We start from the raw sequence: 19,269 nt of genomic DNA, 5'->3' as shown, positions 1-19,269 counted from the left end.
TTTCTTAAGGAAAATCTTGCCTGAGAAACCTGTTAGAATTATTTGAACTTTCTCCATGTTTAGAAAATAAGTCTGCACCTTTATTCCTTCTCCCAAAGTGCATGACAATAACTTCCCAACACTGTAATTCACTTCACTCGAGCAGCAGCACAGAATCTCTGCAGGGCAGTGGCAGGATAAAGACCTGTTTACGGAGGTGAGAGAGGTTCAGGGGTAATTCAGGATGGAGCAACAGAATGTGAATGTAGTAGAGGACAGACCTGCTGTGATAGGGAGAGGGTGAGAGGGCAACTGAAACACCATGTACAGTTTAAATCTCTATCTTCTGGAATATATCTCCAAGAATGTGGTTTCATTGCACATCTGTATTTTGCACTATGACTTTTTAATGCACATTTTGTATTTCTTTTGTACTTCAGTGCTTAAATGTTGTATTTTAAAGTACACATTTCTGACTGAGCAACCTTGCAACAATAATTTTCTTCAGGATAAATAAAGCTTTATCTTATCTTCTTCTGGGAAGAAGGTACTTATATTAGTGGTGGAGAAGATTCATTGGGTTGATTTCTGGGGAGAATATAGAACAGTACAGCACAGGAAGTTGATCATTTCCTGATCGGTCAGGGCAGCAAAGGATATGGTGAGAAGGCAGGTGTATGGGGTTGAGTGGATCTGGGATCAGCCAAGATGGAATGGTGGAGCAGATTCAATGGGCTGAATGGCCTAATTCTGCTCCTGTGTCTTGTGGTCTTCTGGAAATCAATAGTCAGAGGAACAGACAGGAAATTCTGTGGCTGTGAATGGGACACCCAAATCAGCCCTTCAGTCCAAAATGTTGGGCTGAACCAAATTATTTAGTAATCAAATAGCCAACTAAGCTAATCCCTTCTGCCTACACAATGTCCATACCCTTCCATTTTCCTCACATTCATGTGCCTATCTAAACTTCTCTTAAAAGTCCCTGATGTATCTGCCTCTACCACCACATCAAGAGGTACTTTCCAGGCATCCACCACTCTGTGTAAAAAAACTTGCCCCTCACATCTCCTTTGAAAATACCTCCTCACACCTTAAATCCAAGCCCTCTGGTATTAGACATTTCAAACCTAGGAAAAAGATATTGTTTGTCTACTCTATCTATGCCTCTCATAACCTTATAAACCTCTATCAGATCTCCCCTCGACCTTTGCCGTTCCAGAGAAAATGACTGAAGTTTGTCCAACCTCTCATTAAAGCACATGCCCTCAAATCCAGGCAACATCCTGGTAAGCAGCACACACAAAATGCTGGTGGAATTCATGCAGCATCCATGGAGAAAAGCCAACAGATGATGTTTCGGGCTGAGGTCCTTCTTCGGGACTCATCCTGGTAAACCTCTTTGCACCCTCTCCAAAGCCTCGACACCCTTCCTTTAATAGGGCAACCAGCACGGTCCAGGTGTGGGAAGAGGACCTTGGGTACTGTCGGTGTGGAACTTGCTCGTTCTCCCTGTGACAGTGTGATTTTCATTGAAGGTCTTGTTTTTCAGAAAGACAAGTTCGTTGGTTACTGTTACTGTCTCTAGTGTGTAGATATGTGCTTGAGGTGAAGACTATGGGCTGAAAAATGGCAGGTGGAATTTAGTGCAGACAAGTATGAGGTGTTGCACTTTGGGGGAACAAGCTAGGGAGGACTTACACAGTGAATGGTAGGGCACTGAGGTGTGTGGTAGATAGAGGGATCCGGGAATACAGGTCCATAATTTATTGAAAGTGGTGTGATAAACTAGACTTTTGTCACATTGGCCTTCATAAATCAAAATATAGGAGTTGGGATGTTGTGTTGATGTTGTGTAAGACATTGGTGAGAATTAATTAGGTAATTAATTTAGGAAATGTCAACTGTATTTTTTTCCATTGATGCTGCCTGGCTGGCTGAGTTCCTGCAGCGTTTTGTGTGTGTTGCTTAGGTTACTGTGTGCAGCTTTGGGCACCTATCTACAGGAAAGATATCAATAAGATTGAAAGAGTACAGAAAAAAACTTACAAGGATGTTGTTGGGACGTGACTTAAGTTATAGGGAATGGTTAAATAGGCCAGGACTTTATTTCCTGTTGCAGAGGGAATGAGGGGAAAGGAAGAGGAACAATTAAAAGCTGTGTCTTGGGTTGGGGGAGCGAGGGATATCACTCTGTTCTGCATGGCTCTCTAACTCAGAGTCACGGGATCCCTTGCGAAAGAGAGACCATACTGAGAGAGAGACCATACTGAAACGTTTATGGTTCTGAGTGGGACATAGTGTGTGCTGTGGGGGGGGGTGTGGCATTGAGGATTAGGGGCCTCCCATGTCACAGACAGCTGAGGGACTCCTTCCCTATCATCTGGTGAGTGTGTGAATTGACTGCCCCAAACAGCTATGGAGACAGAATCACTGGAGACATGGGAGGTGGGGGGGAAACAGGTGAGAGAATGGGGCCAAGCCCACTGTGACCTAGATCAATGATGGACTGGCTGAGGCATTTAATGATGGTGAAACAACTCAACGCTTTAGTAACAGCTTTTTGCCCTCTGCCATCAGATTTCTAAATAATCTATGAGCCCATGAACACTGCCCCTTTTTGATAATTTTTAATATATATTTCTTATTGCAACTTATACAGTCAGTGACGACTATCCGAGGCACCTCCTGGACCTAATGAAGTGGCCACTGAATGTAAGTTTGTGGATGTAGCCCATCCACTTCAAGGTGCAACATGCTGTGGGTTCAGAGATGCTCCTCTACACCACTGTTGTACCTGCGGGGTTACCTGACCTTCCTATCAGCTTGACCATTCTCCTTTGACCTCTCTCATCAACAAGCTGTTCTCACCCACAGAGCTGCCCCTCACATTTTCTTTTTTTGGTTCTTTTGCATTATTCTCTGAAAACTCTCGGGATTGTTTGGTGTGAAAATCCCAGGAGATCAGCAGTTTCTCAGATACTCAAACCACCCACAATCACAGCCAAAGTTACTTAGATCACACTGCTTCCCCATTCTGGTGTTTAGGAAAAGAACAATTGAACTTAACCATATCCGCATGCATTTATGCATTGAGTTGCTGCCACAGGTTTGACTGATTAGATATTTGCATTAATGAGCAGGTGTACAGCTACCTAATAAGGCAGCCATTGAGTGTTTCTTACAGTATTTTGTTAATGTGTGCACCGCACTACTGCCACAAAACAACAAATTTCACAATGTATGCCACTGAAAATAAACCTGATTCTGATTCCAAGTCCCCAACACCCAGAATTTTCAGAGGAAACCGGAGAACGTGCTGTGTGGGACAGAATTCGCCAGGTCACTATGTAGAGGACAGAGGGAGTTCTAACCAGGCGGTCTGCACAGAAAGGACCTTGTCAATTCAACAACAGTACCACCACCACCGGTCGACATTCAGCACACAGCAGGCACCTCATCAAAGTCAGCAATGATCTCATTCAGCAGCTGTAAGCACTCCATTCCCTGCTGGTTGCTCTCTGCCTGAGAGTAAAAGGCGTTAAATTCTGGGATGGATGCAAACAGAACCCCCACATCATCGTGTGACTTGAAGTAAAGATCCTGGGGACAAAGAGGAAACAAAACAGATGTTAGAATTTAAATCAAATATAAGATTAAAATAACTGTCATGGACAGTAACAATCTGTTAAAGGAGCAGGGGTGAGGGGTGTTGGATGCTGGACTGGCAACCCCATCCTGTAAAAGCCCAGAGCTACGGAAGCTCCAGAGACCTCATCCCTGGCAGAGGAAGGACACACCAAACAGATGATCCACACCTGGAGGGAACATGAAAGACTGGCCCGGGAAAGAGGACTCTGGTGAGCTATTGACAGCGGCCTATAGCCCAGCCGTGGTGATAGGATTAGGTAAAGTAAATAAGCAATAAGATTAATATAATCCCCAAGACCGCAGAGGGCTTCTGCACTCATTAGAGTTGTTATGAGAGCTCAGAGTTTCCGTTTTCACAGTGTGATTAGTATGAACATTCAAAGAAGATGGCATGGCCTGGCTGTTGATCTATGTCTCAAGTAATCTCCTAAATCTTTCTCATTCTCCCGCCGCTCCAGCAAAAACAACCCAAGGTGGTTCAGCCTCTCCTTACAGCACATGCCGCTAATCCATGCAGTACCCTGCTCAACCAATTTCCCAATTAGTTTAAGGTGAAAGCTTTAGATTAGTCAGACAATTTGGAAAATTATGACACTTGGTCCCCTAGCCGAAGTGTAGTGACACTAGCCAGATAGAGAACATGGGCTCCGGGGTGCTGGAGGCAGGGACTGCTTCTTTTAACATTGTCTGTCAATGACTTCGATAATGGAATTGATGGCTTTGTGGCAGAGTTTGCAGACAATACAAAAATAGGTGAGGAGCAGGTAGGTTGGAGGAAACAGAGAAACTACAGAAGGGCAGATCAGGAGAATGGCAAAGAAATGGCAGATGGAATGCAGTGTCAGGAAGTGTATGATCATGCACTTCGGTAGAAGGAATAACATTTTGAAATACTGAGAAAATTCAAAACTCTGAGGCACAGAGGGACTTAAGAATCCTTGTGCAGGATTCCCTAAAGTTTAATTTGCAGGTTGAGTCTGTGGTGAGGAAGGCGAATGTGATGTTGCATTCATTTTGAGAGGACTGGAATATAAAAGCAAGAAAGTAATGTTGAGGTTTTACAAAGAACTGATGAGGTCTCACTTGGAGCATTGTGAGCAGTTTTGGGCCCCTTACTTAAGAAATTGTGTGCTGAAATTGGAGAGGGTTCAAAGGAGGTTCACGAAAGTGATTCTGGGATTGAAAGGATTGGTATTTGTGGAGTGTTTGATGGCTCTGGGCCTCTATTATCTGGAATTCAGAAGAATGGGGGGTGGTGACAACTGAAACCTATCGAATTTTGAAAGGCTTTGATAAAATGGACGTGGAGGGGATGTTTCCTATGGTGGGTGAGTCTGGGACCAGAGGACACAGCCTCGAAACAGAGGGGCGTCTTTTTAGAATGCAGATGAGGAGGAATTTCTTTAGCCAGAGAGTGGTGAATCTGTGAAAGCCAGGTCATTAGGTATATTTAAGGCAGAGGTTGATAGACTCTTGATTAATCAGGGTATGACGGGATATGGGGGAAGGCAGGAGACTGGAGCTGAGATGGAAATGGCAGAGAGACTCAGTGGGCCAAAGGATCTAATTCTGCTCCTACATCTTATGGTCTCACAGATTGGCAAGTATGATATTGAGGGCATCACTGAGTCATGGCTGAAAGAAGATTATATTGGGAGCTTAATGACCAAGGATAGACATTGTATCAAAAAGACAGGCAAGAAGGCAGATGGGGTGGGGTGGCTCTGTTGGTTAAAATGAAACCAAATCGTTAGAAAGAGTTGACATATGGTCGGAAGGTGTTGAATTGTTGTGGGTAGAGGCAAGAGTTAAATACAGGTTTCCAAACAGTAGCAAAGATGTGATTATAGAGTCATAGAAAAGTACAAAACAGAAACAGGCCCTTTGGATGATATAGTCCATGGGGAACCAGTTAAACTGCCTACACCCACTGACCTGCATCAGGACCATAGCTAACCATACCCCTACCATCCATGTACCTCTCTGAATTTCTCCTAAATGTTGAAATCAAACTCACATGCACCACTTGTGCTGGCAACTCATTCCACACCCTCATGACCCTCTGAGTGAAGAAGTTTCCCCTCATGTTCCCGTTAAACCTTTCACCTTTCTCCCTTAACCCATGACCTCCACTCCCCAGCAGTATTCAGAGTGATAATCCTGATGTTGAGGAAGATGGACACAAGGGTGCATGGCACTCACATTTTAACCCCTTTTCCCTTCCTGACTGCAACCCAGTTTCCTGTGTCCTGCAATTTGGGTGTAATTACCTTTCTATATCCCCTATCTATCACCCGTTCACCCTCCAAATTACAATGCAAGATAGAAAATGCATGTCAAAAGGGCAATAGGGGATTTCAATATGCATGTAGATTGAGAAAATCAGGTTGGTACTGGATCCCGAGAGGGGAGAATCTATAGAATGCCTACAAGATGGCTTTTTAGAGCAGGTCAAGGTAGAGCCCACTAGTGGATCAGCTATTCTGGATTGGGTGTTGTGCAGTTAAATGGAATTGGTAGAGAGCTTAAGGTAAAGGAACCCTTAGGGGTCAGTGATCATAATATCTTAGGAAGAAGAGCTACTTTAAACATAGAAACATAGAAAACCTACAGCACAATACAGGCTCTTTGGCCCACAAAGTTGTGCTGAACATGTCCCTACCTTAATTACTAGGCATGCCCAAAGCCCTCTAATTTTCTAAGCTCCATGTACCTATCCAAAAGTCTCTTAAAGGACCCTATCGTATCTGCCTCCACCACCGTTGCTGGCAGCCCATTCCACACACTCACCACTCTGAGCAAAATACTTACCCCTGACATCTCCTCTGTACCTACTCCCCAGCACCTTAAACCTGTGTCCTCTTGTGGCAACCATTTCAGCCCTGGGAAAAAGCCTCTGACCATCCACACGATCAATGCCTCTCATCATCTTATACACTTCTATCAGGTCACCTCTCATCCTCCATCACTCCAAGGAGAAAAAGTTGAGTTCACTCAACCTATTCTCATAAGGCATGCTCCCCAATCCAGGCAACATCCTTGTAAATCTCCTCTGCACCCTTTCTATGGTTTCCACATCCTTCCCGTAGTGAGGCGACCAGAACTGAGCACAGTACTCCAAGTGGCATCTTACCAGGGTTCTATATAGTCATAGTCATAGTCATACTTTATTGATCCCAGGGGGAAATTGGTTTTCGTTACAGTTGCACCATAAATAATAAATAGTAATAGAACCATAAATAGTTAAATAGTAATATGTAAATTATGCCAGTAAATTATGAAATAAGTCCAGGACCAGCCTATCAGCACAGGATGTCTGACCCTCCAAGGAAGGAGTTGTAAAGTTTGATGGCCACAGGAGGGAATGACTTCCTATGACGCTCAGTGCTGCATCTCGGAGGAATGAGTCTCTGGCTGAATGTACTCCTGTGCCCAGCCAGTACATTATGTAGTGGATGGGAGACATTGACCAAGATGGAAGAATTCGGGTCAAAAAAGTCATTTGTTTTTTAAAAACTGCTCGGGGAGAAGGGTCTGCACTGCGCAGGCATGTGACGTAGCGCGCCAAGGTTTAAAAGCAGACCACCATATACAGCGGCCATCACTGTAGCGGCCATCGTCAGAGTGGACTGAATCAGAGTGGGGTGGCCTTGGCTCAAACAGGCTTCGGCGAGAACAGGTAGAGGCCAGGGAAGGTTCTGGTAAGTTTTTTTTTTGTTCAGATTGTTTAGTGCAGTGAAAATGCTAGGCAGGATGTTGGAATGCTCCTCTTGCAGGATGTGGGAAGTCAGGGAGCCCTCCGGTGTCCCTGACAACGACACCTGCAAGAAGTGCATCCAGCTGCAGCTCCTAACAAACCGCGTTAGGGAACTGGAGCAGGAGCTGGATGACCTGCTGATCATTCGGGAGAATGAGGAGATTATAGATAGTAGCTACAGGGAGGTAGTTACACCAAAGGAGCAGAAGACAGGAAATTGGGTCATTGTCAGGCGAGGGAAGAGGAAAGGGCAGGCAGAGCAGGGTTCCCCTGTGGCCATTCCCCTCAACAAGTATACCGCATTGGATACTGTTGGGGGGGATGACTTACCTGGGACAAGCTGCAGTAGCCGGATCTCTGGCACTGAGTCTGGTTCTGTAGTGCAGAAGGGAGGGGGGAAAAGAGGAGAGTGGTAGTGATAGGGGACTCGATAGTTAGAGGTGCAGATAGGAGGTTCTGTGGTTGTGACAGAGAATCCAGGATGGTTTGTTGCCTCCCGGGTGCCAGGGTCAAGGATGTCTCTGATCGATTGCATGACATTCTGAAGTGGGAGGGTGATCAGCCAGATGTCGTGGTGCACATCGGTACCAATGACGTAGCAAGGAAGAGTGAAGAGGTCCTGGACAGTGAGTATAGAGAGCTTGGTAGGAAGTTGAAAAACAGGACCTCGAGGGTGGTAATCTCAGGATTGCTACCTGTGCTACGTGCCAGTGAGGGTAGGAATAGGATGCTCTGGAGGATGAACAAGTGGCTGAGGAACTGGTGTAGGGGGCAGGGTTTCAGATTTCAGGATCATTGGGACCTCTTCTGGGGTAGGTGGGACCTGTACAAGAGAAACAGGTTACACTTGAACTACAGGGGGACCAATATCCTTTCAGGGAGGTTTGTTAGTGCTATTGGGGGGGCTTTAAACTGGATTTGCAGGGGGATGGGAACCAAAGTGCCAGAGCTGACAGTGTGGCTGGGGTGAAAATAAATGATGTTAAAAGTTCAAGCAAATTCACTAATAGAAAGGTTGTGAGTGGTGGTAAAAATCTTCTGAGGTGAATATATTTCAATGCTAGGAGTATTGCAGGGAAGGCGGATGAGTTGAGGGCGTGGATTGACACGTGGAATTATGACGTTGTAGCAATTAGTGAAACTTGGCTACAGGAGGGGCAGGACTGGCAGCTTATTATTCCAGGGTTCTGATGTTTCAGATGTGATCGAGGCAGAGGAATGAAAGGTGGGGGAGTGGCATTGCTTGTTAGGGAAAATATTACAGCAGTGCTCAGGCAGGACAGATTAGAGGGCTTGTCTACTGAGTCCTTATGGGTGGAGCTGAGAAACAGGAAAGGTATGGCCACATTAGTGGGATTGTATTACAGACCACCCAATAGTCAAAGAGAATTGGAAGTGCAAATCTGCAGAGAGATAGCAGGCAACTGCAGGAAACATAAAGTTGTGGTGGTAGGGGATTTTAATTTTCCATATATTGATTGGGTCTCCCGTACTGTTAGGGGTCTAGATGGTTTAGAGTTTGTAAAATGCGTTCAGGAAAGTTTTCTAAATCAATATATAGAGGGACCAACTAGAGGGGATGCAATATTGGATCTCCTGTTAGAAAACGAGTTAGGACAAGTGACAGAAGTCTGTGTAGGGGAGCACTTTGGTTCCAGTGATCATAACACCATTAGTTTCAACTTGATCGTGGACAAGGATAGATCTGGTCCTAGGGTTGAGCTTCTTAACTAGAAGGCGGCCAAATTTGAAGAAATGAGAAAGGATCTAAAAAGCGTGGATTGGGACAGGTTGTTCTCTAGCATGGATGTGGTCGGTAGGTGGGAAACCTTCAAAGCAGAAATTTTGAGAGTGCAGAATTTGTATGTTCCTGTCAGGATTAAAGGCAAGGTGAATAGGAATAAGGAACCTTGGTTCTCAAGGGATATTGCAACTCTGATAAAGAAGAAGAGGGAGTTGTATGACGTGTATAGGAAGCAGGGAGTAAATAAGGTGCTTGAAGAGTATAAGAAGTGCAAGAAAATACTTAAGGAAGAAATCAGGAGGGCCAAAAGAAGACATGAGGTTGCCTTGGCAGTCAAAGTGAAGGATAATCCAAAGAGCTTTTACAGGTATATTAAGAGCAAAAGGATTGTAAGGGATAAAATTAGTCCTGTTGAAGATCAGAGTGGTCGGCTATGTGCGGAACCAAAGGAAATGGGGGAGATCTTAAATAGGTTTTTTGCGTCTGTATTTACTAAGGAAACTGGCATGAAGTCTATGGAATTAAGGGAAACAAGTAGTGAGAGCATGGAAACTGTACAGATTGAAAAGGAGGAGGTCCTTGCTGTCTTGAGGAAAATTAAAGTGGATAAATCCCCTGGACCTGACAGGGTGTTCCCTTGGACCTTGAAGGAAACTAGTGTTGAAATTGCAGGGGCCCTGGCTGAAATATTTAAAATGTCGCTGTTTACAGGTGAGGTGCCGAGGCGAGGTGGTAAATGCGGGTTCTTTTTTAACATTTAAGAATAAATTGGACAGATACATGGATGGGAGGTGTATGGAGGGATATGGTCCGTGTGCAAGTCAGTGGAACTAGGCAGAAAATGGTTCGGCACAGCCAAGAAGGGCCAAAAGGCCTGTTTCTGTGCTGTAGTTTCTATGGTTTCTATGGTTTCTATGGCATGCAACTTGGACAGCATCCTCTTTTCAGACACCACCGTGAGAGAGTCCAGTTCCATCCGCACAACATCACTGGCCTTACGAATGAGTTTGTTGATTCTGTTAGTGTCTGCTACCCTCAGCCTGCTGCCCCAGCACACAATAGCAAACATGTTAGCACTGGCCACCACAGACTCATAGAATATCCTCAGCATTGTCCGGTAGATGTTAAAGGACCTCAGTCTCCTCAGGAAATAGAGACGGCTCTGACCCTTCTTGTAGACAGCCTCAGTGTTCTTTGACCAACATTACCTGCAACATTACCTCTCGGCTCCTAATAAATTCAATTCCACAACTGATGAAGGCCAATACACTGTATGCTTTCTTAACCACAGAGTCAACCTGCACAGTAGCTTTGCGTGTCCTATGGACTCAGACCCCAAGATCCCTCCGATCCTCTACAGTGCCAAGAGTCTTACCATTAATACTATATTCTGCCATCATATTTGACCTACCAAAATGAACCACTTCACACTTATCTGGGTTGAACACCATCTGCCACCTCTCAGCCCAGTTTTGCATCCTATCAATGTCCAGTTGTAACCTCTGACAGCCATCCACACTATCCACAACACCCCCAACCTTTGTGTCATCATTAAAGGTAGGATGTTGCAGCAATGAAAGACAACATGAAGGCCAAAGAAACCAAAAATTAATGGGAAGTTGGAGGATTGGTAAACTTTTAAAAACCAACAGAAGGCAACTAAAAATGTCATAAAGAAGGAAACGATGGAATTGCGAAGGTAAGACAGAAGATTCTTCAGAATGATAAAGTGTAAAAGAGAGCAGAGAGTTGATATCAGACTGCTGGGAAATAATGCTGGAGTGCTGGTAACAATGAGGGACAAGGAAATGGTGGATGAACTGAATAAATATCTTGCATCAATATGGAAGACACCAGCTGTATGCCTGAAGTTCAAGAGTGTCCCAGGGGAAGAAGTGAGTGGTTGCCATTATTAGGGAGAAGTTCTTGGGAAAGGGAAAGTTATGAAGGTAGGTAAGTCACCTGGACTGGATGGTCTATACCCCAGGTTTCTGAAAGAGTTGGCTGAAGAGATTGTGGAGGCATTAGAAATGATGTTTCAAGAACCAATGAATTCTGGCATGGTCACTCCACTCTTCAAAAATGGAGAGAGGCAGAAGGAAGGAAATTATAGGCCAGTTTGTCTGACCTCAGTGGTTAGGAGTCAAGTGTTAAAGGATGTGGTTTGGGGTACTTGGAGGAACATGATAAAATAGGCTGAAGTAAGCATAGTTTCCTGAATGGAAAATCTTGCCTAACAAATCTGTTGGAGTTGTTTGATGAAAGAAGAAGCGGTATAGATAAAGAAGGATCAGTGGATATTGTGTACTTAGATTTTCAGAAGGCCTTTTACCTTCCAAGAAATAAAGTCCTAAACTATTCAATCTTTCATTATATCTCAGGTCCTCCAGTCCCGGCAACATCCTTGTGAATTTTCTCTGTACTCCTTCAACCTTATTTACATCTTTCCTGCAGGTAGGTGACCAAAAACTGTACTCAATACTCCAAATTAAGCCTCACCAATGTCATATACAACTTCAATATAACATCCCATCTTCTGTACTGAATACTGTAATTTATGAAGGTGAATGGTGAAGATGTAAGACCTACCCTGATTGATCTTTCTGAAGTAGTGGAAGGGCAGGTAGTGTTCAGAATTCAGAAATTCTACAGAAGGATGTAGACAGATTAGGAGAAAGAGCAATAAAGAGGCCAGGAAGCATTTTGTTAGAAGAAATAAAAGCATATACTATCTTTTAAATGGTGAGGAAATTCAAATATCTGAGGTTCAATTGTACTTGGGAGTTTTCGTGCAGGGAAAAGGTTAATTTGCAGGTTGAGTCTGTGGTGAGGAAGATAAATGCAATGTTAGCTTTCATTTCAAGAGGACTAGAGTATAAAAGCAAGGATGTAATGTTGAGACTTTATGAAGCACTGATGAGGCCTCACTCAGAGTATTGTGAGCAGTTTTAGGCTCCTTTTCTATGAAAGGATGTGCTGACATTGGAGAGGTTTCAAAGAAGGTTCACAAAAATGGTTCTGGGATTGAGAGGCCTATCATCTGAGGAGTGTTTGACAGCTCTGGGCCTGTACCCACTGGAATCCAGAAAAATGAGGGGCGTCTCATTGAAACCAATGAATGTTGAAAGTCCTGGATAGAGTGGATTTGGAGAGGATGTTTATTATGGTGAGGGAGTCTCGGGCCAGAGGACACAGCCTCAGAATCCTTCTAGAATGGCGACGAGGAGGAATTGCTTTAGCGTGAATCTGTGGAATTTGTTGCTTCAGGTGCCTGTGGAGGCCTAGTCTTTACATATATTTAAGGCAGAGTTTGTTAGATTCTTGATTGGATAGGGCATGAAGGGACACGGGGAGAAAGCAGGAGATTAGGGATGAGAGGAAAAATAGATCAGCCTTGATGAAATGGCAGAGCAGACTTGATGGGCCAAATGGGCTAATTCTGTTCCTATTGTCTTATAACCTAAAAGCAGTTTCTCCTCATTTCCATCCTGACTCTATTCTCCTCAGTCTGGAGCCTATGTTCCCCAGTTCTTGACCACAAACAAGAGAAAATCTGCAGATGCTGGCAATCCAAGCATCATACACAAAATGCTGAGGAACTCAACAGGCCTGGCAGAATCTATGGAAAAGAGTACAGTCGATGTATTGGGTCCCTTAGGTTCCTCCAGCATCTTGTTTGTCTTGCTCGCCCAGTTCTTACCTCACTTACCGGTGGAAACAAGAGTCCTAACTTGATCTTATCCATCCCTTACTTAATTTTGCATTAAATATATACATCAACCCCAGCACATCACCTTCTCCCACATGCTACAACCTCCAACAATCAATTCTATCTCATCACCACCATTCCATCATCTCCATCCCATCCATCCCCTTGCATCCGTCCCATCATCTCCGTCCCACTGTCTCTGTCCCATCCCTCCGTCCCACCGTCTCCGTCCCATCCCTTCATCCCACTGTCTCTGTCCCATCCCTCCATCCCACAGTCTCTGTCCCACTGTCTCCGTCCATTCCCTCCGTCCCATCCCTCCATCCCACTGTCTCCCTCCTATCCCTCCATCCCACTGTCTCTGTTCCATCCCTCCGTCCCATCCCTCCATCCCACTGTCTCCGTCCCACTGTCTCCGTCCGCTGTCTCCCTCCCATCCCTCCATCCCACTGTCTCCGTCCCATCCCTTCGTCCCACTCTCTCCATCCACTGTCTCCCTCCATTCCCTTCGTCCCACCGTCTCCGTCCCATCCCTCCTTCCCACCGTCTCTGTCCATTCCCTCCGTCCCACTGCCTCCATCCCATCCCTCCGTCCCGCCATCTCTGTTCCCTCATCTCTGTCCCACTCTCCACCCCATCCCTCCGTCCAACTGTCTTCATCCCATCCTTCCATCCCAATGTCTGTCCCATCACCTCCCCTCCATAGTCTCCATCACATCGTTTCAGTCCATCCAGCTGTCTCCGTCCCATCCCCCGCACAAAGTCTCACCATCTCCATCCTGTCCCTGCCTCATCATCTTCGTTCCGTCCCCTTCATCCCACCATCTCCATCCTGTCCCTGCTTCATCATCTTCGTTCCGTCCCCTTCATCCCACCATCTCCATCCCATCCACCTCAGCCCAATGACTCGTTCCCATCGTCTCTGCCACCTCTGCCCCATTCCCTGAGTCCCATCCCCTCTGTCCTATCTTCTCCCTCCCAACCACTCTGTCCCACAGACTCCATCCCATAGTTTCCCTCCGATCCCCTCCAACCGATCATCTCCCTCCAATCCCCTCCATCTCCCTCCTAACATCGCCATCCCACCCCCTCCATCTCAGCATTTCCATCCTGTTCCCTCTGTCCTATTGTCTCCCTCCAATCCCATCCTCTCCATCCCATTCCTTCTGTTCCATCCCCTTCGCTGCATATTTTCCCTTGTTCTCCTCCAACCCATCATCTCCCTCCAAATCTCTTTGTCCCATCATGACCGTCCCATCGTCTGTGTTCTATACCTTCCATCCCATTGTCTCTGTCCCGTCATCTCCCTCCAATCCCCTCTGTCCCATCGTATCTGTTCTATACCCTCCATCCCATTGTCTGTTCCCTCCTTTCCTTCCAATCTCCTCCGTCCCATCACCTCCCTCCAATCCCCTCTGTCCCATCATTTCTATGCAATCCCCCGTCCCATCATCTCCCTGCAATCCCCTCTGTCCTATCATCACTGTCCCATCGTATCTGTTCTATACCCTCCATCCCATTGTCTCTGTTCCCTCCTTTCCTTCCAATCTCCTCCACCACATAACCTCCCTCCAATCCCCTCTGTCCCATCATTTCTATGCAATCCCCCTGTCCCATCATCTCCATCCAATTCCCCCCATCCCAGCCCTTTTGTCCCATTGTCTCAACCCCAATGTCTCCATCCCACCATCTTCGTCCCATCCCATCCATCCCACCTTCTCCATCCCATCCACTCTGTCCCACCAACTCCACCCCAGCTCCCTCTGTCCCTCCCACCATCACCATCCCGCCCCCTCCGTGTTACCATTTCCATCTTGTCCCCTCCGTTCCGTCTCCCTCCAATCCCCTCAATCTCATCATTTCACTCTAATCCCTGCCGTCCCATCATCTCCCTCCCAACCACTGTGTCCCACAGACTCCATCCTAACCTCTCTGTCCCATCCCCTCCGTCCTACACCCTATGCCCCACCTCCTCTGTCCCACAGTCTCCCTCCCACCATCACCATCCCAATGCCTCTGTCTTACCATTTCCATCCCGTCCCCTCCTTTCCCTCCGATCCCCTCCATCCCATCATCTCCCTCTAATCCCCGCCATCACATCATCTCCCGCCAATAGCTTCCATCCCATCCTCTCCGTCCCATTGTCTGCATCCCATCATCAGCCTCCAATTCCCCCTTCCCATCTCCTCCATTCTACCGTCTCCATCGCATCCCCTCCATCCCATCCCCTATGCCACACCCCCTCTGTCCCAATGTCTCCCTCCCACCATCAGTATCTCCTTCCCTCCATCTTACCATTTCCATCTCGACCCCTATGTCCCATTGTCTCTCTCCAATCCCCTCTGTCCCATTATCTCCATCCCATCCCCTCCAGCCCACTGTCTCCATTCCATCCCATCTATCCTATCCCATCCATCCCATCCTTTCCATCCCATCCCCTCCATCCCACCATTTCCATCCCATCAATTACATCCCACTGTCTCAGACTCACTGCCTCCTTCCCATCGTTACCAAACCATTCACTGTCCCATCATCTCTGTCCTACCGCTACCATCTTACTGCCTCTGTCACATCAACTACATCTCATAAACTCCTTCCCACCAGCTCCCTCCCAAGCCTCCAACTCACTGCCTCCTTCCCATCATTCCAAACCATTCACTCTATCTCATCATCTCTCTGCCATCCACTTTCTCTCATGGTCTCCATCCCATCCCCCTCCGTCCAACCCTCTCCATCCTGTCCCTGTCCCATCCCCTCCATCCTGTTGTCTCCATCCCAACGTTTCCATCACATCATCTCTCTGCCATCCATTCCATCCCATCGTGTCTGCCCACAGCCTCCATCCCTCCCAACCCCTCCATCGCATCATCAGCACTTCAGTGCCTTCCTAGGTTAGGTATCACTCTTGGACCACGGGTGGTGTGGGGATCAGTACCTCGTTGTCTGGTTCCCGGTTGAGGAAGTGGTGTGCCACGTGGCTCGGCAGGATGTTGTTGAGCAGGTTCTCATTGTGTTCCCGTAACTCCGCCATCTCCTCCATCTCCCTTTTGGCCAGCAGCCTCCATAGGACGTCCAGTCGTGCAGTTGACTCGACCTGCCAGCCGCGTGGGGGAAAGGCAGCTGGTCAGTGGTCCAGTTCAATCTCCCAGGATGCCATGGCATCATACCACTGTGTGCAGCTGTACTACAGCTTGGGCAGTGCAATTAGCGGTTCAATTCAGCTGTCATCTGTGTTGAGCTTGTACGTCCACCCACAATGTATGATTTCCTTTGGGTCCTTCAATTTCCTCCCACAGTCCAAAGACGTACCGGTTAATGGGTTAGTAGGTTAATTGGTAAGTCCAAAGATGTACCGGTTAGTAGGTTAATTGGTAAGTTAAGTAGGTTAGTTAAGTAGGTTAGTTAGGTTCATTGTAAATTGTCCTGTCGTTCGGCTATGGTTAAGTAGGTGGGCTGTTGAGAGCAAAGCCACTCAGTGAAGAGCCTGTTCCATTTTATTGGTCTCTAAATAAATACAAGTTTAAGAAACACCAGCATAACTGTTGCTAAAATAGAAGCTGTGTACCAGAGATGAGGGTAACTCAAGTCCAGGCTCAGGGTCTGAGCCAGAGACCAGGGTTAAGACATCGCACACAAAATGCTGGAGTAACTCAGCAGGCCAGGCAAAAAGTACAGTTGACGTTTTTTCAGCAGGACTGGAGAAAAAGTTGAGGAGTACATTCGAAAGTGGGGAGGGGGAGAGAGAAATGCCAGGCGATAGGTGAAGCACGTGGTATCACTGCAAGGGAGCAGTGAGACAGAAGGGAATCTCGAAGGGAAGATTTAAACTTCTTCAGGGTAGGCATCCCCGGAAGAGACTTTGCCAGGAATTCAGTGAAACTCTCTCACTGTTCCCCTGCGGTGATACCACGTGCTTCACCTATCGCCTGGTGTTTCTCTCTCCCCTCCCCCACCTTTCAAATCTATTCCTCAACTTTTTTTCTCCAGTCCTGCCGAAGGGTTTCAGCCTAAAACATTGACTGGACTTTTTTCACGGATGCTGCCTGGCCTGCTGAGTTCTTCCAACATTTTGTGTGTGTTGCTTGGATTTCCAGCGTCTGCAGATTTTCTCTTGTTTGTGTACTCGGCCAAGACACTAGGATAGGCCAAGTCTAGCCAAGGCCCACTCTGTGTACCCAAAGGCCCTGGGATAGGACTGTGACTAGACCAAGGCCCAGGTTGTGTACCCAAAGGCCCTGGGAAGAGACTATGACCAGGCCAAGGATCAGGTTGTATACCCAAGGCCCTGGGAAGAGACTATGACCAGGCCAAGGATCAGGTTGTGTACCCAAGGCCCTGGGAAGAGACTATGACCAGCTTGTGTACTTTGAGGTAGGGGTCCTTATTCAGTGGAATTCCGGACACAACATGGTTGCTTCACATGTAATGAACACTGCAAGGAGCTGGATGTTCAGCATAGAATGGTCTCTTCAGCCCGCCATGCCTGTGGTGAACACAATGCCAAATGAAACAAAGTCACTGCTGTATGCATATGATCCCTATCCTTCCATTCTGTACACATCCATCTCCCTGTCTAGCAGCTGCTTAAAAGCCTCCACCAACAGCCCTGCAGCATGTTCCAGGGGCCTGTAACTCTGGAAATAAAAATTGTGACCCAGCCCCCCATATCCCTCAACCTTCCCTCTCTCACCTAAATGCATGTGATCTACTACTTGACACTTCTATCATGGAGAAAAGGTACCGACATTCAAGTTTGCCCAACCTCTCCTCCAAATCCGGCAGCATCCAGTTAAACTTCTTCTGTACCCTCTCCACAGCTTCCTCATCCTTCCTGTCGTGGGGTGACAAGAACTCGAAGTGTGGCCTGATCAAAGTCTTATAGAACTGACTCACAAATTTCCAACTTTAACGCTCAGTGCCCAGACAAATGAACAAATGCCAAAGACCTTCTTTACCACCCTTGTGTTCTGGTACCTCTGTTGTCAAGATCCATCTGTACATTAACCCTGCTCACTCCTGCCATGGACTGTGCAATTACCAGGGTGCATCACCTAACACTGGCTCGCATCAGACTCCATTTGACATTTCTCGATCCAGAGGAGGCTCATGAGAACAATGTCAGGAACAAATGTGTTAATGTATGAGGAGCAAACACGAGGAAATCTGCAGGTGCTGGGATTTCAAGCAACACACATAAAAATTGCTGGTGAACGCAGCAGGCCAGGCAGCATCTATAGGAAAAGGTACAGTCGACGTTTCAGGCCGAGACCCTTCGTCAGAACTAACTGAAAGAAGAGATAGTAAAAGATTTGAAAGTGGGAGGGGGAGGGGGAGGGGGAGATCCGAAATGATAGGAGAAGACAGGAGGGGGAGGGATGGAGCCAAGAGCTGGACAGGTGATAGGCAAAAGGGATACGAGAGGATCATGGGACAGGAGGCCTAGGGAGAAAGAAAGGGAGGGGGGGAAGCCTAGAGGATGGGCAAGGGGTATAGTGAGAGGTACAGAGGGAGAAAAAGGAGAGAGAGAAAAAAAATTAATAATAAAAAAAATAAATAACGGATGGGGTACGAAGGGGAGGTGGGGCATTAACGGAAGTTAGACATGTCAATGTTCATGCCATCAGGTTGGAGGCTACCCAGACGGAATATAAGATATTGTTCCTCCAACCTGAGAGTGGCTTCATCTTGACAGTAGAGGAGGCCGTGGATAGACATGTCAGAATGGGAATGGGATGTGGAATTAAAATGTGTGGCCACTGGGAGATCCTGCTTTCCCTGGTGGACAGAGTGTAGGTGTTCAGCAAAGCGGTCTCCCAGTCTGTGTCGGATCTCGCCAATATATAGAAGGCCACATCGGGAGCACTGGACGCAGCATATCATCCCAGCCGACTCACAGGTGAAGTGTCGCCTCACCGGGAAGGATTTTCGGGGGCCCTGAATGGTGGTGAGGGAGGAAGTGTAAGGGCATGTGTAGCACTTGTTCCGCTTACAAGGATAAGTGCCGGAAGGGAGATCGGTGGGAAGGGATGGGGTGGGACAAGTGGACAAGGGAGTCGTGTAGGGAGCGATCCCTTCGGAAAGCAGAGAGAAGGGGAGAGGGAAAGATGTGCTTAGTGGTGGGATCCCGTTGGAGGTGGCGGAAGTTACAGAGGATAATATGTTGGACCCGGAGGTTGGTGGGGTGGTAGGTGAGGACAAGGGGAACCCTATCCCTAGTGGGGTGGCGGGAGGATGGGGTGAGAGCAGATGTGCGTGAAATGGGAGAGATGCGTTGAAAGCAGAGTTGATGGTGGAGGAAGGGAAGCCCCTTTCTTTAAAAAAGGAGGACATCTCCCTCGTCCTGGAATGAAAAGCCTCATCCTGAGAGCAGATGCGGCGGAGACGGAGGAATTGCGAGAAGGGGATGGCATTTTTGCAAGAGACAGGGTGAGA

At 47.0% G+C, this 19,269-nt stretch overlaps 1 protein-coding gene across 1 annotated transcript in view; it reads right to left on the bottom strand.

Moving 5' to 3' along the window:
• The window catches only part of LOC134350614 (adenylate cyclase type 8-like), a 140,079-nt gene that overhangs the window by 37,243 nt on the left and 83,567 nt on the right, over positions 1-19,269 (bottom strand). The window contains exons 14-15 of the mRNA XM_063056082.1: positions 15,773-15,931; positions 3,433-3,579 (exon numbers count right to left, since the gene is read on the bottom strand). Coding sequence (XP_062912152.1) covers positions 3,433-3,579; positions 15,773-15,931 — 306 coding nt within the window. The remainder of the gene's footprint in view (positions 1-3,432; positions 3,580-15,772; positions 15,932-19,269) is intronic.

Source organism: Mobula hypostoma, chromosome 8 (genome assembly GCF_963921235.1).
Source record: "Mobula hypostoma chromosome 8, sMobHyp1.1, whole genome shotgun sequence".
In the NCBI taxonomy this organism is placed as follows: Eukaryota; Metazoa; Chordata; class Chondrichthyes; order Myliobatiformes; family Myliobatidae; genus Mobula; species Mobula hypostoma.
The sequence above is the reverse complement of the archived record's forward strand: the minus strand, read 5'-3'. Positions and strand labels throughout refer to the sequence as shown.